Consider the following 26,472-nt stretch of genomic DNA (forward strand, 5'->3'; position numbering starts at 1 on the left):
GTATAGATGTTACCCAAAAAAAGTCTACTAAAACAGGCCTGGAGAGTTTTCCAGCTGTTCTAATACAATCAGAAACTAAATGAACATTTGAGACAGGACAAAGTCTAAAAAAGCCTCTTCTTTATTTAGAAGCAACTGAAAGCAAACCACTAAAAGTCTCTGTAGAATGACTAGCACATGTTGAATGGGACAAAAATGCCAATATAATCAAAGTAGTTAATACTTTGGAGAGGCCAGGTATAGCTCCAATTAAAAAGATGTGTTGTTCATTTGTCCTCACAGCTAAAGCTTAAAAGAAAGAATGGAGTGGATTGAAAGGAAATAACATTAAGGACACGGGAGTAAGGAAGCATGTTTTGAGAAACACACTGTTCACCACTTGATTGATGGCATGGATGCCACTGTTTTTGAATTAGACAATTTGTACAGACTGTGGAAAATAAGGCTACAGATGTTTATAACACAGTAGCACATAAATATCTGTTCATTACCCATGATGTCTCAGATTTTGAGAACAGGATGCCGGAAAAGACAACTAATAACACAATCTGAACTCTCCTGTCTTTACAGGAGATTGGATTGGTTAAAAGAACAGAAGCTGAAAGGGCTGTCACACTTCTGTTTATGAAAGACTTTAGTTAGAAAATATAGGGAAACCCCAAGATTAGTAAGAAGGCAAGGACTAAATAACAAAAGGCTATGCAATAATTTTCATACAGTTTGAGCTCCGTCGTGGAGCCGGAGGAACCCAGAGAAAGTTGAAGTGGGAATGCAGAACATGTCCACTTAGTACAAGCAGTGGTACACATAAGGCATTGGCAAGGGTCACAGAAACAAGCTGGTACTTTATGTATATTTTAGTCTTGTATTACCTACCTCTATGAATTGAAAAAGAACATTTCACAATATCCAGTCTATATGATAAGACACAGCTTGTAATGTAAATTTTTTTCTTTTTTTCAAGATGAGCTGAGGAGACCTTGCACGACAGCTCTTTTTATTTCTTTTTTTTTTTTTTGATATTTATTGAGCTTTACATTTTTCTCTGCTCCCCACCCTGCCTCCCCTTCCTTCTTCAATCCTCCCCCAAGGTCCCCATGCTCCCAATTTACTCAAAAGATCTTGTCTTTTTATACTTTCTACTTCTCATGTAGATTACATCTATGTAAGTCTCTCTTAGTGTCCTCATTGTTGTCTAAGTTCTCTGGGATTGTGGTTTGTAGGCTGGCTTTCTTTACTTTATGTTTAAAAACCACCTGAGTGAGTACATGTGATAACTGTCTTTCTGGGTCTGGGTTACCTCACTCAAAATAATGTTTTCTAGCTCCACCCGTTTTCCTGCAAAATTCAAGATGTTGTTACTTTTTTTTTCTGTGTAGTACTCCATTGTGTAAATGTACCACATTTTCCTTATCCATTCTTCGGTCAAGGGGCATTTAGGTTGTTTCCAGGTTCTGGCTATGACAAACAAAGCTGCTATGAACATAGTTGAGCACATGTCCTTGTGGCACGATTGAGCATCCTTTGGATATATACCCAAAAGTGGTATTGCTGGGTCTTGAAGAAGGTTGTTTCCTAATTTTCTGAGAAATCACCACACTGACATCCAAAGGGGCTGTACCAGCTTGCACTCCCACCAGCAATGGAGGAGTGTTCCCTTTTCCCCACAACCTCTCCAGCATAAGTTGTCATCAGTGTTTTTGATCTTGGCCATTCTTACAGCTATAAAATGAAATCTCAGAGTTATTTTGATTTGCATTTCTCTGATGACTAAGGATGTTGAACATTTCCTTAAGTGTCTTTCAGCCATTTTAGATTCATCTGTTGAGAGTTCTCCATGTAGGTCTGTATTTCATTTTTTATTGGATTAAGTGTTCTTTTGGTGTCCAATTTCTTGAGTTCTTTGTGTATTTTGGAGATCTGACCTCTGTCTGATGTGGGGATAGTGAAGATCTTTTCCCATTCTGTAGGCTGTTGTTTTGTCTTGTTGGCTGCGTCCTTTGCTTTACAGAAGCTTTTCAGTTTTAGAAGGTCCCATTTATTAATTGTTTCTCTCTGTCTGTGCTGCTGGGGTTATATTTAGGAAGTGGTCCTCTGTGCCAATGTGTTCAAGTGTACTTCGAGGAAAATTAGTATACTGTTATATATCTATAACTAAGCATTTACTAGTAGGCCCTATGCTAATTTCTAATAAGCCTAAATAGAGTTTAAACTATTAACGTTTTACTTTCGGAATTACTACCATGGAAAATTAAACATATACTCTGGAGATTTAGAAATACTATTCTTAAAGAAAACCCTTTACAGTTTAATGAGAACGGACTACGGTAGCACCACCAAGCCGAGGCGTGCTAAAGGTGGCCTCAGCTTTATGCCAGTGGAACAAGCACTTACAGTCTATTGAACACACAGGTCTGTTGCAGTGAGTACTGCTTTTTGGTCACATTCCACACCCGAATAGTGCCATCGTTGCCACTTGTAGCCAGTAGGCCTTTTTTATTACACCAAACACATGTCATTACCTAGAAAAGTTAAAATAGATAAGCCAAGTCAAGTTTTGATTTAAAGGACTTCATCATTTAAAATTCTATACAAAAGTTATCTACCATAAAACTGTAAAATTATCCATGATGCAATCCAATATACACTGTTTCATTTTTTAAATGCCTTGTAAAATACCTACTTTTTTTGTTTGTTTGTTTTAGTTTTCCAAGACAGGGTTTCTCTTTAGCTTTGGTGCCTGTCCTGAAACTAGCTCTTGTGGACGAGGCTGGCCTCGAACTCAGAGTTTCACCTGCCTTCCGAGTGCTGGGATTAAAGTCGTGCGCCACCTCTGTCCAGTGTAAAATGCCTATTTGAAATACAGCTTTAAAGTACTAAGCCCAAATTCCTTCAAATTATTTGAGACCTATTAAAATCTTTTAGCAAACTTTTACCTTATTTATTATCAGATCTATATGTGTGAATGGGGAAGAACACATATGCCCAGTGAACATGAGGCAGTCGCATTTTGGGGAGTCAGTTCTCTCCAACAGTATGAGTTTCCCTTGGGTCATTAGGTTTAGGTGTTAAATACTTTAACCCAATGGGTCACCTTAAAGGGTCCCTATTAAAATCCTGTTTAATTCATTAAAGATAAACATTCTCACATGCTGAGAAGGAAGGACTCCAAGAGGCAGAGCAAGCTGCCACACACGTTTCTCATATCCCTTCCAGATGGCACTGATGCTGGTGTGTACTTCCCATGAGACTGGAGATAGTGGCTACAGGCCTGTACTGCTTTTGCAGAGGACCCAAGTTTAATTCCCAGCACTCACACTGGCCAGTTCACAACCACCTGTAACTCCAGCTCCAGGGGGACTCTGGCCTCCATGGGTACCTGTACTCACATATCCCTTGTACTCTTTTACATACCACAATCAAAAAAAAAAAATTCTTTAAAATTTTTAAAATATATATTCTAAAAGTAATACAGAATATGTAATAATTTTAAATCAATTAATGCATTTCAGTACTTGCTTCTTAAAAATTCAGAGACCTCCTGGGTGGTAGTGTTGCACGTCTTTAACCTTGGCACTCAGGAGGCAGAGGCAGGTGGATCTCTAAGTTCGAGGCCAGCCTGGTCTGTAAGAGCTAGTTCCAGGAAAAACAAAATAACACAAAAATTCAGAGGCCCACTATATTATTCAGCTACAATAGATTAGGAATGTCCCTTGTCGCATAGATAAGCCTTCCTTTTTTAGGAAGTGATTTCTTTCTGTCAACCTACACACAAAGAAACTAGAATTGGCAACTACTTAGGTAAATCTTAATAATCATGTATATATGTGTGAGAAAAAGAGACACAAAAAAGAGACATGGAGACCTACACTCTGAGCAGTCAGACAGGTAATTAATACACCTTATATTAAAAATACATACTCTGTTTTGATGAGCCTCCAACTTGATAAAAGAGCATTTTCTGAGATCTCCTCCCATATCGGCGAGTGTTTGTGGAGCAGTTTGGTTGTCACGGTCATGTGCAGCAAGAGTGCGCACAAGCTGTTGAGCAGCCCATTGCCTATGCTGTGAGGACAGCCTAGAGGAGAGGCAGCAGGCTGCCAGGGCATTAGCCAGCTCCAGAGGGCCTACAGCAGAAGGATCATAGGAAGGATGGGCATACAATTGGGCAATAAAACCTGCTTAAACAAAACAATGAAATGATGCCCAGGTGAGAGTTGGTGGTGATGAACAAACAAAAATGGGTTAACCCATTTCTTTTATAAATTAGTTCTTTTTAAGCAATTAGTATACTAAGGTATGCATATAAGATATAAAGTATTTATCTCACACCAAATTCTATAATAAGTTTGATTCACTTCAAATGAATATTTTATTATACATCAATAGTCCTTGTTCTAAAGATTTAGACTGGGAATACAGCAGAAATCATTTTCTAGCCTATGCAAAAGCAAAGGGCCCTTAAGAATAACAACCTAGTGTCTGCTGCTTACAGAGCACATTAGCAAGGACATAACCAGGGTTACAGCTCAGTGACAACACATGATCAGGACGCACAAGGCCCTGGGTTATAATACTCAGTACCAAAAACATGAATCACTTTAAAAATGGATTTTGACAGCTAGTTAAGAAACTAAATCAATGGATCCAAAGTTCACCAATCTCAGCTAAATGTTCTTGACTGAAGCAAAGGTTAGATAGTAATTTAAGAAGTCCTTTCAAAAATATTATCTTAAATACTATTTTTACTTAAACTGTATTAAAGAATCCTATCATTTACGTTGATTCAAGCCATTACCTATAACACTACCAATTGGTCCATTTTTCTAAATACTCATTTCCATGTCTGTGTAAGCCTGTAAATCCTGGCACTCAGGAGGCACTGGTAAGAGGAGTGCAGGTGGGAGGCCAACCTGGGACTACATAGTTAGACCTTGTCTCAAATACCAAAGCTATCTCTGTAATTCTTTTATGTTCTAAACTTAAATGTCCTTTATCACATACAACAATGCAAAACCATACCTCTTAAAACATGAGTAAGACAATTAGAAGACTGTACTCAAACAGTATGAAACCTACCTTTCTTTTCTACTTCTGACTTATCATAGTTTGGTCTCAGTTTGGCTCCTTTGTCTGCCAGTAATGCCACAAGGGCTTGAGTTACAACAAAGTTTGGGGAGGTTACAAGCTTATTTTCTTCAGCAATTCCACGGAGAAAGCTGGGTAAAAACTTCCGCTGAATGGGATCATCGACTGTTGTGAGATTGACACCAGTTGCAGCAGAAATCAAGTTCTGAAGTGGCAATTGGGACAAACAATTTAATTTTTACATATTTTTTGGAACAAAAATATTTAATTTCAAAATGTTCTTTAAGACTCCTGGGACAAACAGGGCAAGAATGCCAAAAGTGCCTTACCTGTGTACACAGTTGCACTAGCAGCTTTGCAGCACTTGGCGTATTTGATGCCAGGCATCCCACTGCTGTGCTGAGGTAGGCCAGGCAAGAGATGGGCTTGCTGGCCTTGCTGTGCCCACCTCGTGAACGCTCTGAGGTGCTTGCCATAGCAGAAGGGCTGGTGGAAAGGCCGGCTCTTCCCGCTGCCGCTAAGCACATTAACCGAACCAGTGTACGGATATCTGTTAACCCCAGAGACTCAAGACCAGCAGCCAGGCTACAACTGGAACCACTGCCAGAAAAAAAAAAAAAAAAGCATATCAGACACACACACACACACACACACACACAAGTTTCTTTCTTTTTTTTTTTTTTAGTTTTTCAAGTCAGGGTTTCTCTGTAGCTTTGGAGCCTGTCCTGGAACTAGCTCTTGTGACCAGGCTGGTCTCGAACTCACAGAGATCCGCCTACCTCTGCCTCCCGAGTGCTGGGATTAAAGGTGTGTGCCACCACCTCCCGGCTGAAGAAAGGTTTCTTTTCTTTTTTGTTTGTTTGTTTTCGTTGCTGAAAAAAATTTCGGCCTCCTTCCCGTTTCCCACTCCCCTCCCTCTTTCCCCACTCCTCTCTCCTTTTGCACCCCACATATACACCATCCTCATCATCAAAGACAGAAACCAAATAAAAGTTATTTAGTTATTTCATCATCAGTCCCACATGTCCTTATATCAAAACATGATGTAAAACTGAAATGGTCATCTAAACCTTTTCTTTATAATGAATATTGTATGCACTGAGAGTTATCAGTAAACTAGAATATGACATTTAAAATGTCAACAGAGTGAGAACTTTCAGTCTGGAAATCCCAGGTAGCCACCCTCTAGGTCAAGAAACAAAACTTTGGCAGCACCTCAGAAGCTTGTTGGGCACTCCGACTCAAAGCCACGCTGCCTTCAGAAGTAACTGCTGTCTAAGGTCTAAAGCTATAAGTTAGTCTTGTCTATTTTTAATCTATATGATATGAGTTCTGCAGAAATACTCATTCACTCTTTGTTTTTTTTTAAAGATTTATTTATTATGTATACAATATTCTGCCTCGATGTATGCCCACACGCGAGAGGAGGGCGCCAGATCTCAGTACAGATGGCTGTGAGCCACCATGTGGTTGCTGGGAATTGAACTCAGGACCTCTGGAAGAGCAGCCAGTGCTCTTAACGTCTGAGCCATCTCTCCAGCCCCTCATTCACTCTTTAATTTAATTTTTACCTAGTATCAACTGGAACAGCTTAATTTTCAATTTCTGGAACAACAAAAAAGATATACAACTGACTGTTACTAAATTGGTATTTTTTCAAGCTAAAAAGAGCCAAGCAGGAACTGAATAAATACCAATAATGACTAAGTCTAACCTATGTTCATTCAATATCATATTTCAAGTTTAGAAAGCTCTCTCATCTCCCCTCCCAGACTCCTGTGTGAAATCCCTCAGAAGTAACTGCATCACTTGACACAGCACTTACCTGACTGAGAGAAGAGACAGCGCTCGCATGACCATGGTTCTGGCCAGAAGGACCTGAGCTGCAGCAGTCACTCTCCTTAAAGCCACCACTCGGTCATGAGGGTTTGCCAGGGCTGCCGCCTGCTCTCCTAATGTTACTCTTCCTGAGGAACTCTTTTCCACAGAGCCATGGCAACCTGAAAGCAGGATTTTGTTCCGTTTTTTACAAAGTAAGATAAAGTACCTGGACTACTGAATTATTTGACTACATTTTATGTAGAGTCTGCAAAGAAATGTAACAAGAAATATATTTTTCTCACCTAGATAGAACTAGCAAAACTTCTTTAAGATATTAAACTTAAAGATTTCTGAGTTAATAGGAAAAAAATTTCTACTAAATATGTTTTTTATTCTTTTTATGTGTCACTTCTGATATTAACAGATATGAGAAAGGTATTTAAAAAAAATACTTTGTTTTTATTTTATGTGTACAAGTATTTTGCCTTCATGTATGTATGTGCACCATGTGTGTACAGTGCTCAAGGAAGCCAGAAGAAGGCAACAAATCCCCTGAAATTGGAGCTATAGACATTTGTGAGCAGTCATGTAGGAGCTGGAAACAGAACTCAGCGTCACCTTACAAGAGCACCACATGCTCTTAACCACTGGTCCATTTCTCCAGCCTAAGAAAGGATATAAATAAAATACACTTTGAATACACATAGAGTTATGTCATTAATAGAGCTAATTTTTAAATTCTGGGATGTGTGTTGAGGGGGAGAGAGTGCATGCACATGTGAATTTGGCCAGTCTAGTCTAATCAATACTCCAATCAGGTGCACTGGGAGATCCTATTGGTGGAAAACAACAGAGGAAAAACCTTATATCAAATCTCTGGCCTATATTCCATGTCCCTCCCCCATCAGATGGCTAAAGAGACTTGTTGGTGTGAAGAGGGGTTAAATCATTAGTTTTATTATCTACCTAAGAAATGTATTAAAACAGACAACAAGATCAATGACAATTAGCCTTTCAGCTCACCAATTTGCATCAGAGTCTCTTCCATACTGTTGGTAGCTGTGACCATTGCTACTGATGCTCCTAGTGGATCACTGTCAGGGAACTGAACTGGTTCTGGCACAATGCGCCTGTCATTTAAACCAAGTGGTCCAGCAAGCAATTCAAATTCTTCTTCACCTGTTAATTTTTCATCTTCATCAATATCTAACATGTCCCAATCTTCTGGAATTTAAGTAAACATATGGCATGTAAACATAAACATGGCATTGTTCTGCTAAGAGTGGTTATTTTAAGATACATCTAAAATCATCTAAAATGTTCAAGTCAAAAGTCAAGGACCACAAAATGAACTACAGCACCATCTTTTGGAGACCTGAGTAAACTGCATTCCTGAATCATGTGAAACTACAGGAAAAGGAAGTGGAATCAAATCCATAGAAAGGAAGAGCATATGTTGCGACTGATCATAGAGACTTCAGCTAATAAACATTCAAGCAAATGAGTGAGCCAAAAAGAAAAAAAAAATTCACATTCATCTCAATGTTTTTCCACAATTAGGATGGAAAAACTTTAAAATGTTACATTTTTTTCTCATTCTGGAAAAAAAAAAAAAACCAAACCGCAAAGAAATTAGCACTCTATAGTAAGGCTAACATTTGATCCTGGGTTCTTTCTCCTGACTTTAAAGGACAGAATGCAGTTATCAAGCAACTTCTGATGCACTGAGGGAAAGCTCTAGTTAATATGCACATAAACACAAACACACATGAGGATAAGGTTTAGTAGCAGATGTTAAACAAGGAGTATCCATAAAAATACATGTAAAATAAGGAAGCTCTCAAAACAACTACCTTCATACACACTGTCCTGCTTGCCAATTAGATCTGGAGCTTGTCCCTTGTACCTGTACCAAACATGAAGAACATTGTGTTTTTATATAAAAGTTAGTACCCAACTGCAAATTAAGTCATTAGAATATTGTAAGAGTTCATTAATAAAGCAGCAAGAAGTAAAAAGTGTCTTGTGTTATGGGACAAATGCATTAAAAACTGTTGTACATATCAATGGCTGCTTCACACATACACACACACACATACACAAACACACACAAAATCCAAAAAAAGAACAAAAACTAGGGACATTTCTGGTCACCTCCAATAACTCTTTTAAATCAAACTCTGTCCTAGGAAGTGTCAAAAATTTAAAAGTTACAGAACTAGAGGTTAAGTATACAAAGTACACGTGTCCTTTTTTTTCATAGAAGCTTATTTAAACAGAGCAGTACATTTTTTTAAAAAATAGATTTTATTTGTTTATTACATATACAGTTTTCTGTCTACATGTATGCCTGCAGGCCAGAAGAGGGCGCCAGATTACAGATTGTTATGCGCTATCATGTGGGTACTGGGAATTGAACTCAGGACCTTTGGAAGAACAGTCAATGCTCTTAACCTCTGAGCCATCTCTCCAGCCCCAGAGCAGTACATTTTTACATCAAGAAAAATATCTTAGTTAAGATGCCAGAAATATGTTGAAAAAGGTCAACTTGAAGTCTTGACCCTACACTTCAGGATTATGATGAAGATCCTGATCACAACCTGCCAAGATGCTAATGGCTGACACAGTCAAACTGCCATGAAGGGCCTGCTGCTACACCACTAAGCCTGCGGTATCAGGAGACTAAAAACAGCTCCCAGATCTGCTGGGAATGGAATTCCTTGACCTCCATTAAGTTCTGCCCCCAATTCAGTCAAAACTAATTCTTTACAATGAAGGGGAAAAACAAACAAACAAAAAACAAAAACAGTTCTCGTGTCTTAACAGAATAAGATGTTCTCATTCAAGAAGGCTGGGATCTAAAACACAATTTCAAGGTACCTTTCAGAATTTGTAGTCTTGGTTTTGGTCTTCAGAGCTAAGTACTTCTCCCTGCAGCTGCCACACAGCAGGTAGTATGGATTTCCACTCCCACATTCACCACCAAACCAGCCATCCACATAGGAGCCATTGCTGCGATAGCCCTGGCGGTTTGCACTGCGCCCGCAACCAGGGTGGTTTCTCTTCATGTGCTGATTGAAGCTGACGACGTTGCATTCACACAGTTCACACACCACTACTTCTTCCCTGTCTTCAGACTCACAAACATGCTGCACAAAATGATTTTATACCAAATTATGGTCAATTTAGCATTAGAGGTAGATTATTTGTGATATTAAACTAGCTATTTTTTAATATCCTATAGTTCAAGGATGTTCATTAATGCTACATAATTTTTTCCAAATAAGAATTCAGACCACATAATCTGTAGGTATTCTTTCCTCTTTTTTATTTGCTTAAACTATAACATTAAGATTACCCTACTGGGGGCTGGAGAGATGGCTCAGCAGTTAAGAGCATTGCCCACTCTTCCAAAGGTCTTGAGTTCAATTCCCAGCAACCACATGGTGGCCCACAACCATCTCTAATGAGGTCTGGTACCCTCTTCTGGATAACTGTATAAATTATAAATAAATAAATATTTTTTAAAAAGATTACCATACTGAAAATAAGAATTCAATAATTTAAATCTGCCTCAAGCCATTAAAAAAAACTCTCTAGTAAAAACACTTTCACCTGGCCACAAAATAAGACCCACTTTCTAAATCAGTAAGATATTCTGTGATTCATTTATGTTATTAATCTAATCAAGCAGATAAAAGATCACATCGATGAGTTTTTTAGCCTCCCTACTATAAAAATGTATTGCTAAATAATGTATAAACATAAACCCACATGAACCTTGTCCCTGGATGAAGGGTATTATAAGATGTGGGTAGGCACTGCTTCCCCAAATAAGGTCTTCTACTGATTAAATAGAATCTATGAAGAAGAGCATGCACTCAGGAATGTGAGTAAAGAAACCATGTTAGATAATCCAGCAGTATGTAGTAGGGCCTAATGTCAAGTTTTGAAACTACTCTTCAACATCACAATGAAACATTACCACAATACGGCTCTAGTCATCTAGTCTGGGGAGAGAAGCAATAAAATCACAAAGAGAAAGCAATGAGAGACTTTCTTATCAGTCTGTAGGTATCAAAGCAATGCTCAAGCATTAAATCCCTAAACTTCAGGATGAGATGTAAGGCTTTTTCAACTCTAGACAAGGCCGCTGTTAGTAAGCTGTATGAACAGGAGGGCAGGAAAGTAAGTCAGAGCAGCCCCCGCTGCAGTCACACACACCCAGGTAGGCCAATCCAGTACCTCTGGGATCCACATTCCCAGAATATCATTGTCACTGGTCAGGTCTTGTCCAAACATAGCTTCCATTGCTTCATCATCAAGATCAATTTCCAATTCCTCATCTAAATTAAAGTCATACAACGCCCCTGGGTCTTGCTGCAAAGATATTCCTTCTCTCCGACTTTGATTCCTGTGAGCCTGCACAGAGCGGTATAACCCCGCTCAGAACAAAACAAAAAAGGCATTTTATTTGCATGAATAAAATAATATTGACTATTTCGCCAGTTCTTAATTGCCACCCATGTAGGAGAGAACCTACCTCAGCTACTTCTTTGGATTCTAGAACATATACCTCAAATTACAACTATCACATGCTTCCTCATCTAGAAAATATACCGTCTCTCAGGCTACTTACTGGTAAGGTTAAATAAGGTAATACATACAAAAAATGTTTAATCTATTATATTGTTATTTGTGTTATAAATATTATTTATTTATGTTAAAAATGTCAACCATTATTACTCTTCCAGGTCTATTTTTTAAAATTCAGCTTCTCTTTATTTTATGGTAAATTCATAGCTTATATTTTCTAGACAAGTCTCAAATTCCTTTTTCATGGTTCCCATAAATTATCAAATCATCACTTATGTTTTAATATTTTGATAATAAAATTCTTTTTTAACAACGAATAATGTAGTTTCTAGTTTAGAAAATATATTCCCTGTGGCTAGGGATATAGCTTAGTGATACAGTACTTACACAGCATGTATAAGTCCCTGGGCGTGATCCCTAGCACTGTGATGATGATAATGATGATGATAAAATAATGGAAGAGATATATCTCAGTGGCAGAGTGTTTACCTAGAATGTGCTCTCGGCTCAATCACCAGTATCATAAAAACCAGAAAATAAAAGAAAATAAATTCTCATGACCCCCGCCCCCATCCCTAGAATTTACAAGTGTATTGAGAGAATTTATTTTTGCTTATCTAGGGCCTAGTGGTGAGGCTCTAAAATCTTTTGTGTGGTACAGTGCCCCTCCCAGAAGCTTCTGACTACTAACGTTAAACATTAAAAATGCACCATCATTTCTCAAATTGTAACTGACTAAAGGCAGAGAGAAGAGATACAAAATCTTTCAAAATCTACAAGGGGCCACAATAGCCTTCTATATTTGAGGCAACTTAAAGATAACCCTATGAATACATGCTATGACTGTTAGTGAAATAATATAGTGTACAAAATTATATGCAAACAGCTGCTCCACTGAGAAGTAGCAATAATGAGTTCACTTAGCCTTTAGCTTGTGTCTCCTTTACTGTTGTTTCCATAACGATTTTTAAATGAGATCTTTTACCAAGAGAGCAATGTAAAAAATAATTACCTGCTCTTGCAAGCAATGTACGAGCTGCCAAGTCAAACTTGTGCCTTCTTGTTACTGTTGAGCGGCTTCTAGCTGGTGGTCCACTTCCAGAAGCTGCGTTCTCTGTATGATCCAGATTATCAGGGCTACAAAAGTAAGTTTGAAGAGAATGCATTGTTTTTAACGCTCTCATGAAAAGAAAGCAAAAATACAAGCTTCCTTGTAGTATTACCTTTTCCCCCAAATATCACTGAGAATAAAATAGTTTGTGTGTGTGTAGGTGCACATGTATGTCTGTGAGAATGTGTGTGGTGCTGTTTCTTTAGGTACTGTCTTTATTTTTTTCCCCCTTAAGACAGGGTCTCTAACTGTCTTGGAACTATCTAAGGAAGCTAGATGGCTGACTGGCTAGTGAATCCTGTGGATCCATTCATCTCTGTCTACCTAAATGATGATGATGTGGTGTGTGTGTGTGGGGGGGGGGAGATGGTGTGTGTGGTGTGTCTATGTGTATGTGTGTGGTATGTGTGTGTGTTTATGTGTGTGATATGGTGTGGGTGTGGTGTGTGTGTTTTGTTGTGTGGTGAGGGTGTATGTGTATGTGTTTGAGACAGGGAATTACTTTATACTCTGCCTAGTCTGAAAATTAATATTCAGACAAGGATGGCCTTGAACTCAGAAATCCACATCATTCTGTTGGGATTAAAGGTATGTACTACAATACCTGGTTGTGTCTGGGACTTCTTTTTAAAGGGTTCTTGGAAACAAACTCAGATTGCAAGTACTTTACAAACTGAGTTAACATCCCTTAAACAGGTTTTTATGGATTAAACATTTTAATTAAAATGAAGACATACCACCATAATAGAGTATCATAAAATAGAATACCAACATAATATTTTTGCTTGCTTTGTCATTTTCAATGTCTTTGGTTATAAAACCATCTTATTAGTTTTTTAATACTGACATTATCAAATGAGGAAATGGACATGATTAGCATATAGCATTTTTGGTGGAGGAGAGTTATTGGGGATTAAACCCAGTGCCTCCTGCATACTAAGTATCTACCACTGAGCTATCCTATCCCCTCAGCCTATGACAAAACTTTGAAACATCTTTCATTCCTTATGAAACTCTTTAGTTTTAGGTTTGTCATACACTGCTTCCTGGGCATTAATTTTACCTGAATTTGGATTCTGCCAATAGTAAAATGATGCTTAATTCATGTCTAAAATCAAACAGGATCAGAAATGGATAATGTGGCTTTGCCTGTAGTGTGAAGCCTGAAGTATCATCCCAAACCCCACAGCAAAAGAGAAAATAACTTCAAACTAAATGACAAATTATTAAATACTTAACATCTAAAATGAATGAGAAAATGTGCCTAGGGGAAACATACTTCAAATTAAATTAAGAAGATATTCATAGAGCTTATTAGAAAAATTTGCAAGTTATATAAGATAAAAGTCTTGGTAACAACAGAACTTTATGGTTAAATAATAAAAAAAATAAAAAATTAAAAAGGCAGTGCTGGGGAGAGGGCTCAATGATTAAGAGCAGTGGCTGCTCTTCCAAAGGACACAGGTTTGATTCTCAGCACCCACATTCACAGCTCATAGCTGTCTGTAATTCCAGTTCTAGGGGATCTGCTACTCACTCTAGCTTCTGCAGGCAACAGGTATGAATGTGGTACACAAACACATATGCAGGCAAAATATTTATAGACATAAAATAAAGTTTTAAAATAAAAAAGAAAATATAGTCATAAGAAATGTAAAATGAAAGTGATTTTAGAAGAAATTTTAGGTTATTTATTCTATCTCATAGGGTACATAGACTTTCTTTCACAGCTAAAAAATATGAACACTAATACTAGATAGTAAAAGCTACAGGATTTGGGAGTATATCTATACATGTCAGTGTTAGAATAATTGCCTACCATATATATAACTTTGGATTTGGTCCCCAGCACACTAAAGAAAACTTTAGAATAAATGGAAATACAAATTTAATTAAAATGAGACAAACAAGTCTATTTATATAAAATTCATTAATTAAATCAGCTGGTATTTTAGGTTCTTGACAGTGTTAAGAAATGAACTCAGGACCCTGTGCATTCTATGAAAGCACTCTAGCACTGAAGTACTTTTTAGCCAATTAAATCAATGTCTAATATTAAAAAAAAAATTCATTAGATTACAACTAAAATGCCAATCTTTTCATATTCTTACCAATTTATATAGCAGTAGAAGCAATTATGAAGGGAAGGAAATGAGGCTTTAGAGAAACTACTTATGACACAGAAGACTTAGGTAAACCAGGATTTTACCTTTCACTAAAGCCTTCCTCCATCTCAGCAGCATCAGCTGATGGGATGTCTCCTGGTGACTGCAAATAACAGGGATCATTGGACTTCCCACCACTTCCCAGAACTGCTGTTCCATGTCTGGGGTCTGCTGTGCTGCTTGGCTGGGGCTCCTCTTCATCCTCATGCCCAGGGTGCTCAATCATCCACATAGCAAGAACAGTGATATTCTGGGCATCAGCCTCTCCTCGAGCACCTGTACAGGGAAAAGCAGTGTGGGATACTGAACATGGATAAAGTAAACAATGACTTATGTTATTAGTTTAAGAGTGCTTATTCTAATGATTTTATAAAAGATCTGCTATTTAGAATCTTAGAAAGATAAGAAGAGGGGCTAGAAAAATGATTCAGCATGTAAGAGTGCTTGCTGCTCTTCCAGAGGATGCAAGTTCCATTCCCAAGACCATGTCAGGCATCTCGCAACCGACTATAACTCCAGGTCCAGGGGATCCAATGCCCTTTTCTGGCCTTGGTAGGTACCTGCTTTCTCTCCTCTCTCCCCTCTCTCTCTCCTCTCTCTCTCTCTCTCTCTCTCTCTCTCTCTCTCTCTCTCTCTCTCACACACACACACACACACACACACACACAAATAAATATCTTTTTAAAAAATCTTAAGATGATCTTTTAAAAAATGCTTCCTTCAATAACATTTAAGACTGGTCATATCTACAGATATTGAACTATAAAACATATACTACCTGTAGCTTCCATGGCTTTGGCAATCTGTCGAAGAGAGAAGCCCATTTCCAGCAAGGGGACTGCAATTGCTGGGGGAGGAGGAGAGGTTGAAAGTCTGCTGCTTGGGTCTGACAAGGCTGAAGCAAAAGAAAGAGAAAAATGTGCTTGACTACTACACACCATACACCCAGTGTATATATACATAGTAACCATGGGACTTCAATTTCCTAGAATTACTCAAATTCAACACATATTTACTAATAAAATAAGATAAATAAAACTGGGTATCAAATTACACGCCAGCAATTCTAGCATTCAAGGGACTGAAGCAGAAGGATCATAATTTTGAGGCAAGTCCAACAGAGGTTTTTTTTTAATTGATTGTTTACTTTCTGTTTAAAAACACAAATACAGCTAAATTTTTCATAGCAATATAGGGCTGTTGTACAGATAAGTAAATATGCTAGTAATAAAAATTAAAATACACAAAATTTGCAAGCAGTGCACAAAGAAATCTTTTTCTCCTGAACTAAATGTAGAATTAACCACACCAGAAGTTCTATGTTCTCTGAATGTTAATAGGTAACTCCTACAAGTATGGACAGAGTTTGGATATGAAGATGTCATCATCTGATCCAGCTCCCACTCTCTAATATAATGATAATGTTCTTTATAGCAATGGATCTAGGATCATCTGTGCATTTCATCTGTTTGTCCAAGATCCTTTAGCTTTCCTCTTCTAGTATTGGAGATCAAACTTAGGGCCTTAGAACATTCCAGGCAAGTACTCTCCCACTCTATTTTTACTTTTTATTCTGAGACTAAGCCTCATTAAGTTGTTCAGACTGATTTTGAACTTGATCCTTCCACCTCAGCTTCCTTAGTTGCTGGTAAACAACTGTAATACATGAAAAATAATGGCCTAGTTATTTTGTATAAAGCCTCTCAATTTGGATTTCTCTGATACTTCCTTGTGGTACATTATAATTGCGTGGGTTATGAATGAAGTTATGATTAGAAAGACATCTATAGCACTGAACATTGGCTTATAAGGAAAAAAGGGTATGTGTGGTTGATATGGATGTTACTTCTCTCCAAATGGCCATAATTCAATCTACAATTCAAAATATAGTTTGAAACTCAGTTTGAAAGTGAAATCTTTCACTAAATCACTTTTTATAATCAATTAAAAAAAAAAACCCACAATGATTATATAACAAAGTCGCAAAGAGGTTTGGGTACTGCAGTGCATGACAGCAGATTTACCTGTGCGGTTAGCTGGCCTTGTAGACTGGGAATCAGGAGAAGTTAAACTTTGCCTCCTTCCTACTTCATCAGAAGGAGAGGTTGGTAGTGATGATATTGGAGGAGTCTGTGCACGACGTGTAGGAAGTACAGTGGTGGTTGGATAACTAGAGAACATTTGCCTTTAAGAAAATAACAATGATTAGCAAAAAAAAAAAAAATCTCAACTGGGACTGGTAAGAAACAGGCATGTCATAAATCTTCTTACAGAAGAAATTAGAACCTGGAAGACAGCACAAGTTAGCTATAATTTAATACAGGGTGATGAAAGAAAGATTCTTCAGTATTAAAAGTAATTATGTCATAGGGTACTCTTAACTATAAAAGTAATATTATATTCCTAGAAAAAGAGCAGCAACATACTGGGGAGTGATATAGCAATTATAAAAGAAATGAATAATCCTTGCCTTTATGAAGTTTTTCTTCTATAATATCAAGGTGACAAGGGTATTTTGGTATGAATATAGTCAAGAAACTAAAGAAGAATTTTAAGGACGGGGAACTTAGCTAGACTAGAGATGTGGCTCAGATGGTAGAGTATTTGCCTAACATGCACAAAACCCTGGGTTCAATTTCCAGTCCTGTATAAAACTTGGTGTGGTGGCACATATTATAGTCCCAGCAACTGGGAGGTATAGATAGGACTTCAAGGTCATCCTTGGCCTTTTACGAAGTTCAAGAGTAGCCCAGGATACATAAGACCCCATAACAAAAACAAAAACAGGAGAACTGATGTTTACCTCAAATATAAATCTACTAGCTAAAAAAATCAACATATTGATCTCAAGTATTAACTTACAGAAAGAATAAGTGTCCAGTTACCCAGGGCAACTGAAAAATAGTGGGTATGCATGATATGCCAGAGGGAGCTAACATGTCTGACACTAAGGTGGGATAAACAGTATATGAATGACAGGCACAGGAAAGATAGGCACTCCATCTCACATTGAGAAGGTGGACACTAACCAAAGAGTCAAGTCCAGATCTGTCCCCCAAAGTAGGAGCATTTTCTTTTCTGTGGTGCTGCAGATTGAATGTAGAACCACTTGCATACGCTAGGCAAGTGCTCTACCACCAAGCTTTAGTCTCCGTAATCAAAGCACTATCTAGCTTCAGAAGAGCCCTGTTTATCCAATCAACCATGGTATACAGAGGGAGCAGTAGCTCACTGAGTCTTGTGGAGGTAACTGTAGTTCCAATCAATTCCAAGCCAGTAATAGAGAAACAAAGACTAAGAAGAAAGGAAAATTCTAGGAGTGTACCTTTGAGTTCAATTTCTACTACTAAAGAAATAGAGGAAGTCATCTGGTGGGCACCTATGGCAACAAAGGGCATGATTCTATCCTTTGATCCTATGCCTATTCTAGTCAGAGCCTCAAAGGAGACAAGCGGTCACAGATTCTCTGTGAACACTTTTAAATTCTGAAATTGCCAGAAGAATTAAAAACCTATCAGCAGCTCCTAGAACTGTGACTCAAATGAAAGAGCTAATAAACAAGTGTGCATCAGTGCTCCTCTGCACAAATATTTTCAATTTTCAAAATAGTGTGCATACATACACACTCACATACACTCACACACACACACACTCGGAAAATGTAACAAATGCAAACTATGGGCTCTACATACCTACTAAATCCGGTTTCCTAGGGCATGTAATCCCAGAACTTTCAAATAGCTCCTAGGTGGGAAAACTGTGCACACCAAAACTTGAGAATCACTAATGGCAGAGTATTCCCTGTCTAGTTCAGTGAGAATAAAGACAATCTATCCAAGAGGAATAGCAGAGGGAAAGGCTAGTTTGCTTTCCTTACTTCACTTAAGCCAATCTTTCCATGAAGGTCTCTAAAGTCTCACCAGTATGTATAGGAGCTGCAAACTAAGCAAAAAGGAATTTAAGTAAGTAAGCATTATATAGAATTCACCCTTATTACATAGAGATGGATGAAGAAGCACCTTAAAACATGTTCTTTTCATTTGAAAAGAGTAAAAATGGAGTACAGAGCTACTGAGATGACTCAGAGGGTGAATGAGCTTACCACAATGGCATGATGAGCTAAGTTCAGTCCCTGCAATCTATACAAAGGTGGAGAGAACCAACTCGGCAAGCTGTCTTCTGACCTCCACATGTGTACTGTGGTATGTGGGCTCTCATGCCGCATAAATGGTAAAATAAATGTTTAAAAAAAAAAGAAAAAGGAAAAGAAAAAAAGAATTATGTTCAAAAGGGAAAGACCCGAAGAGAAAGAATTATTTCATGTAGATGATTTCTTTTTCTTTGTACTCTACAACTCACAATTCAAGTATTGGCTGGAGATATAGCTCAGCAATAGAATATTTGAGTAACATGTAAGGGTCCTGAGTTTGATTCTCAGGAGCTGTACCAACCCCGTCCCCAACATACCCCCCCAAAACAGGAAGAAACAATTACTTTGCTTTCTGAAGAAAAGAAGTCTTTAAAAGCTTAGCCAAGCCAAGTATGGTAGTGCACACTTACACCCCCTATATAGACATAGGAGTAGACCCTGACCTACCACTAACTGGTTTTGAGAGTTCAGGACAAGTTCTAACTTCAGAGGTGTGTTTCTACTTTCATGAGGATATATTTTCACTATACGATCCCAGGTTCTTTCCAGCTCTGGAATACCTGGATTTAACTTGGCACACTATGTTAAGAGGAACCATGTGCTTTGAGAAGCCTAAGTGTGACAGACATAAAGGCCAACTTCTCTACCTGAGAAGACTAAGTGGCATCACTCCTGGAGACTCAGACGCGGGCACTGTTTCTGTGTCAGTGACAGGAGTGGTGGCAGTTGTGGTGTCCTCGAGGGAGCTGCTCATAAAGGAAGTTGTGCTGGATGCTGATGGGCTGGTGGTAACTGGGGTTTGTGCTTGCTGGGTTTGGTCACTTTCTTCGGTTTGGTGATCAATCTCTGTAAACCAAAGGTTAAGAAAACAGTAAGGATTTGTCTTTCTCAAAAACAATAGTCAAAAAAAAAAATGGAAAACTCTAACTTAAATGTTTCTAGAGGTAGGTTTGGTTATGGACACCTATAATCCTAGCACTTGGGAGGCTGAAGGAAGAAGATTATCTTGAGTATAAGGGCACGTTGGGTTATATATCAAGCAGCCAAGATTACAAAGTGAAACCTGGCTTCGAAACATCAAAGTTCCTACACATATTTTCTGAAGGAATTTCAAAAAAAAGTTCTTAAACACACACACACACACACACACACACACACACACACGTTCTTATTTCACTACTATATTCACTATTTTAGGTTCTACAGGCCCTTGCAATTAGTTTGGGTTTTAAAGAATTCTCTTTCAAACACATTAAAATTGGGGGATATAGTGACACACTCCTTTAAACCAGGCACTCAGGGAGCTGAGGCAAGAGGACTGTAAGTTAAAGCTAGCCTAACCTACTTGAAACCAGGCCCTGTGTCAAAAGGGGTAGGGAGATGTCCAAAATTTGAGGATATTTCAATATATCCAAACACTAAAACTATTTGTCTAGCATTTTGATTTTGATACTTACCTCTAGTGTTAGCAAAGGCATATAAATAAGAAGAATAACAACCTTGATGGAAATTTCACGCTATGACTTGAAGGGTGTGTGAGTGTCAAAAATGTATATTTATAGTTTTCTTTCTCCAGTAAGAGAACAGCAAGTAAAGGAGCAGTTACTATAAAAACAACTAATTCTAGGGATGAAGAGATGACTCAGTGGTTACGGGCACTGGCTACTCTTCCAGACAACCTGAGTTCAATTCCCAGTACTCGCATGGCAGCTCACAACCATCTGTAACTCTAGTTCCAGGGATCCAGTACAGTCTTTTGGTCTCAGCAGGCACTAGGCACACAAGTGATGCACAGACACACATGTAGGCAAAACACCTATACACTTAAAAAAAAAAGTTAAATTTTTTTTTTTTCCAAGACAGGGTTTCTCTGTGTAGCTTTGGAGCCTGTCCTGGAACTAGCTCTGTATACCAGGCTGGCCTCGAACTCACAGAGATCCAGCTCCCTATGCCTCCTAAGTGCTGGGATTAAAGGTGCCACCACTGTCTAGCTGTAAAAATTTATTTTAAAAACATAGCTAATTCTTAGGTTTACTACCTGGCCACATGCCTTCATAAACAACTTTAAAACATGCCTACTTATATGGACCATGTACTTCTGTCTCAAACTAAGATGGAACAAGAATGATGGCAAAGGAAAGGGAGTAGAAGCAGAAAGAATGAAGACCCAACATTCTTTTTTCTCTTCCCTTTTTTTTTCTTTTACATTTTTTTTTCTTTCTTTTCCACCTGTCCCTTTAGGTAAGGTCTTATGTAGCTCAGTCAGGCCTCAAAACTGATTTGTTGCCAAGAACATCCTTGAACTTCTGGTTTTGCCTCTGCTTTCCAAATCCTGGGGTTCCAGTACTGTGTCACCTCTCTCGGTATAGTACAAGCTTCTTGAAGGAAGCATTCAATAAGTATTTTCTCAATGATTCTCATTTTTATTTAAAACTTTGTACGATTTCTCAAAGTGAAGATAAAGATAATCAAAGCCAGGGTCTTTTCACACAATATACTGTTTATGAAATAGCACATCTTAAAAACATCTCTGAGAAGTTTTAAGAATATATTTCAAATCGATCAATAAATAATTGAATACTTTTTGAAGAATGAATTAAATGTCAGCTCTTTTTGTCTGTTTTTCTTTCTTTCTTTTTTTTTTTTTTTTTTTTTTTTTTTTTTGGAGACAGCATCTCACTATATAGCCTTGGCAGTCCTGGAATTCACTATGTAAAGCAAGCAGCCTGACATTGACCCCACAGAGATCTCTCTGCCTCTGTGTTCTGAGTGCTGGGATTAAAGGGGGCACCACCAGACCTGGTAATTTCAGCTTTCCAAAATTTAATAACAATTATCAAATTTTAGTGTTTATATAGATTAAAAATAGAAAATTACAGGTATACAATAATTACTAATGTAAAAGTAACAAAACAATGACCATTTATCTTACAAAGAAAAAACAATGTCAAATTCCTTTGGCATATATATGTATACACACACACACATTCACAAATCATTTGTAGGATTATGTTACTTTTAAGTTATGAGTATTTCTTCATCAGGTAACATACCTTGTTTAATTTTGCCCCCAAATTGGTCTTCCACAAGCCCATGGACCACTAGTTTGTAAATCATAGCTTGAGCCCGTTCCAGATCGGCTAACCCCAACGCTCGCTTTATGGGTGATCGCATGACTGCTCGCTTCACCATGTGCCGCATCAGGAACTGTAGAGCAGCACGCATCTCCACATCCTCGTGAACAACTGGAGAGCTTGCACAGTCTGAGTTGTGACCATTTTCAGCTAGAACTTTTGGAATCAGCAAGAGCTCAGCATATTTACTACAGCCAAGAAGAGCACTAAGTGACTTCATAGCACCGAGGTAGAGATAGGAAAGCTGGACTGCTCTGATTTCTGACTGAGCTATGTCGTGGGTTTTGGATATATGTTCATGATTTTTTCTTTTTCCTTCTGTTACTTGATGTTGGGATTCCACACCTGGCAGTGTTGGTTCTAAAGAAAATGAAGCTATTTCATTTTCTGATTTGGAGCTTGTGGTACCCTGACTTTTGACATCATCAGATATTAACCCTGTTCGCACATCTAAAATAGATTCACTCTCAGGTTTCTGCTCAGTGTCCCCCTTTTCTTCAGACTCATGACGGTGTTTCTTTTCATGTCGCTTGATGCTCTGTTTCCCCACATCTTCATGAATGCCTGTCAGGTATGTTAGGTCCAGCAGCACAGAAGCTGTCAGGCCTCGGAATCGCGCCACATCAAACAGCAGTGGTTCACAGGGTTCCAGGTTATACAATGGAGTATCACTAGGCGACCAAAAAGTTGGGAAGCTTTAATAAAGATCAGAATGACACAGGAAAAAGCAAGTGAGGGAAAGACAGGAGGAAGGTACAGAAAATAACGTAGACAAAACAAGACGCATCATGTACATAATACAGAGAACAGTTTACACAAACTGACATCATTACAGAATGAAAAAATGGTATTATGAGGAAATTGAGATGTAATGCTAAATGCAACAACAATGAAATGTACATGTGCTTTCAAATGAGAATATTTATCAATATATAATATAAAGCAGAATAGCAAACTTCCCAGGTCAAACTACCTTAGAGCTCTGGGAGCATATGGACTCTGTTGTTATCACTCAACCTTGCCATAATAGTACCAAAGTAACCACTGATACACAAAGCAAAAGAATAAGGCTATGTAACTTTACTTGCAGAATAGGAGATAAGGGAGATGTAGTTTGATGTAAGCTAGTTGGAAAATTTACATAATAAATCTAGTTTGTGTTGAGTATGTAGTAGATAGATCTTTGTAACCTCTTCCATAGGAGACTTTCTCACTAAAAATTTTACTTTGTAATAATCTTCAACTGATACACATATTGTAGTTGAAGCAAGAATATAATCATATATTCAGGATATATGGCATAAAATTCCTTAAGTTTAAGAGTCACATTGCTTACAGAAATACAAGAAAGAGCTTAGCAAGTATCTGAAATTTTGTTGTAATCGCCTACTTCTTGACTGTCTTATCTTCCTAATCTCATTTTCCCTTTGCCACATTTTTCTTTTCTCATGTATTAACTTACATATTTTACTATGCTACACATATATTAATAAGATATTGACTCTTCTCTGAAACAAAGCAAAGAATAAAGGCAAAGGAAAACACTTATGTGATTTTGTAAAGCTCTCACTGCGTTTCCTAGGTTTCTGTGAGATGAAGGATATACAACAAAGTCCATTATAGTCAGACATTACATATAAACTTTACATATATGTGTTTTTTCAACTGAGTCTATCATGTTTATTTAGTTCCAAAATAGTACTACTTTCATTAAATACTATAAATCACTCTTTAAGATAATGTACTGTCATATTAATATACAAAAGAATCACAGTAGCTAATATAATCAATAATTACATAATATTAATAATAAATCCTTATTTCCAAATGATAAAACTATATACTCAGATAGGTGAAATCCTTTATGAATAGAAATGTTTAACATCAAATATATGAAGTTTATATTTTAAACTACATACATACAAATATACTCAAATGCCCTTAAGCATCTTGCTATGTCAGATAAATGTAACTCTCATAACTATAAAAATGATGTACATTGAGAGAATAAAAATACGTATTTTAAAAAGGTAGGGCTGGGGGTAATGGCATACATCTGTACTCCCAGCACTTGGGAGGCTAACATAAGGGGATCATGAGTTTGAGGTCTATTTGGGTTACATAGTGAGTTATAGGCCAGTTTAAGTTACAACATTCAGTCACAAAAAATGACAGGAGAGTTCATTATAGGACTGGAATGATGGCTCAGTGGTTAAGAGCATGAGTTCCTTTTACAGGGAATCAGGTTCAGTTCCCAGTACACACATAGTGGCTCACAACTATCTGTAACTCCAGTTCCAGGGATGCAATGTCTTTTTCTGGCCTTTGCAGGCATTAGACACACAGGTGGTGTACAGACACACATGCAGACAAAATACCCACATGCATAAAAATAAAGTTTTAATTAAAAAAAAGGTAGTTCTCACATAGCTGTTCCTACCACAGGGCCTCTTGAACATAAAATCTGGTCAATAAGTTATCCAGCTGGAATTTTACTGTCCAAGTATATAATGGAAATGATCAAAAGGCAGAAAACAGGCAGGGCAGAACTCAGTGAGAGATCACTTGTCTAGCATGCACAAGACCAAGTGTGATCTCTGGCAAAGATACCTCCCAGCAACAAGAAGTAGGAACCCAAATAAAAAACAAGTTAAGTCTAGTAAACTTATCAGTTCTTCACCAACAAAATTTAAAAATTTATTTTACAGATCATTTTTATTTTAGTAAATAAAAATAATAATATCTAGCAACAAAGAAAATCATTTTTAAAAGTTAACTAGCAGAGGATCTGTAACACGCTATTACTCACTGTCCATGGGCAACTGCCCATTTCACCATCAAACATCTATCTGCTATAAACGAAACTCAACACATCATACCTGATGGTAATTTCGGCTTCATCCCACTGGACTTTGGCAGATGTGCTGCCTTCTTTGACCACTCCCAGCAGCGTGGCATGGCGCCCAGTTTGCTTGTGAACACATCGACCTCCAACTCTCAGGCCAGCATCAACTCCTCCTATCACTGCTAGCACAGGCCACACTTCTATGCAAAGAGTCCTCAGCTGTGGTTCTGAGAGGTCAGCAAGGCCATGCCTGTTATGTTTACCTTTTTCTTCTTCTTTGTTCTCTTTCTCCTCTCTCATTTCATTTTCCTCTCGGCTCTGAACGGAGCGGCTTTTCTTTAGCTTCTGACCTGACTCTTTAATACAAATCTTAATTTTATGTAGCCTTTCCATCATCTTTTTGTTAATGCAGTAAGTCCAACGGTCTGTTCGGTGAAGGATACGGATAAGCTGAATAGTGGCCTCAGCTAGCACTGCTGCTACTGGACTACAAATAGGGTCTCCTGGAAGTAAATCCCGTGGTGTGCCACGCATTTGCATATCACAAATTTTCACCTACATAAAAGAAGAGAAGGTGGAATGTGTGTGATGTTAATAGGTTTTCTTAACTGTTTGTCAACACAGGTTCTAGCAAATGGAATTGTATGTTGAACTAATATTAGTATGAGTAATATATCTAGTGACTCCACCTCCAACAATGGGTAGGAAAAGTTAGAGATCCACTGAATTAATTAGCAGTATCAGCCCTTTACAATGCCCTGCCATTTGAACCTCGTGTAGTCCACAAGTTCCAAAGCAGTTACAACCACTCAAAGGATGGACATGAGGAAGGCGTATGTGACTGACTCGATTTAGTCCAAAAAAATATCTGAAAGAAATAGTAACTATTATCCTTAAAACTCCAGGATAATACAGTATCTTACATTGTTTCCATGGCACAAATATAAAATTATAAAACTACATAACTAGGACAGTCCCAATATGAACATTGCAAGTAGACACAGAATTGAAGAGAGGAAGCTGGTATGGTGGCACATGTCTGTAGTTTCAGCACCTGGAAGACCTTGAGTCCAAAGTCCTGCTTTGTCCTGGTTGTATTACGTGAGCCCTACTAATATTCTTGTAGGCTTGGTGCTTTCCAACTTCTGTAAACCTTGGAGAATCCATCCAGCTTTAGGATTCTAACCAAAAATATATTTATTCTGTCTGGAGGACTTTTCTGATAAACTTCAGAATCTCTGTGACTTCACATGTCTAAGCTATATAAAAGACCCTGTCTCCTCTCCCTTACTCCCTAAAGATATTAAAAGAGGAGTGAGACTTGAATTTAAATCCTAATTGCCTACAATCTTAGCAAGCAATCTAAGTCTTAGCTTCTTCACCTGAAAAAAAAGACAACAATAATAGTACCCATACCCTAAACTTATTTTAAAAATAAAGTGATATAGTCAAAGCACTTACTAGGTTCACTGTGAATAGTTAACTTAATGTTAACTATTTCCTTTCCTCAAAGAATATAACAAAAACACAACCAGAGCAAAGGATGATATCAGGCACACAGC

General features: G+C 37.9%; 1 protein-coding gene across 9 annotated transcripts in view; it reads right to left on the reverse strand.

Annotated features, from left to right (window-relative positions):
- Positions 1–26,472, reverse strand: part of Herc1 (HECT and RLD domain containing E3 ubiquitin protein ligase family member 1) — a 166,544-nt gene that overhangs the window by 37,604 nt on the left and 102,468 nt on the right. For 4 of the 9 annotated variants that reach the window (XM_026779061.1, XM_026779067.1, XM_026779062.1 and 1 more), the window contains 16 exons: positions 24,945–25,465; positions 21,985–22,760; positions 19,579–19,777; positions 16,806–16,966; positions 15,560–15,676; positions 14,826–15,057; positions 12,518–12,642; positions 11,134–11,354; positions 9,790–10,058; positions 8,763–8,815; positions 7,933–8,133; positions 6,914–7,088; positions 5,418–5,688; positions 5,080–5,293; positions 3,922–4,178; positions 2,395–2,522 (listed from right to left, as the gene is read on the reverse strand). In XM_026779061.1, the coding sequence (XP_026634862.1) occupies positions 2,395–2,522; positions 3,922–4,178; positions 5,080–5,293; positions 5,418–5,688; positions 6,914–7,088; positions 7,933–8,133; positions 8,763–8,815; positions 9,790–10,058; positions 11,134–11,354; positions 12,518–12,642; positions 14,826–15,057; positions 15,560–15,676; positions 16,806–16,966; positions 19,579–19,777; positions 21,985–22,760; positions 24,945–25,465 (3,920 nt within the window). The remainder of the gene's footprint in view (positions 1–2,394; positions 2,523–3,921; positions 4,179–5,079; positions 5,294–5,417; positions 5,689–6,913; positions 7,089–7,932; positions 8,134–8,762; positions 8,816–9,789; positions 10,059–11,133; positions 11,355–12,517; positions 12,643–14,825; positions 15,058–15,559; positions 15,677–16,805; positions 16,967–19,578; positions 19,778–21,984; positions 22,761–24,944; positions 25,466–26,472) is intronic. The other 5 variants (XM_026779066.1, XM_026779068.1, XM_026779065.1 and 2 more) reach the window with 4 other exon arrangements.

The sequence above is a fragment of the Microtus ochrogaster genome, chromosome 5 (genome assembly GCF_000317375.1).
Source record: "Microtus ochrogaster isolate Prairie Vole_2 chromosome 5, MicOch1.0, whole genome shotgun sequence".
Taxonomy (NCBI): Eukaryota; Metazoa; Chordata; class Mammalia; order Rodentia; family Cricetidae; genus Microtus; species Microtus ochrogaster.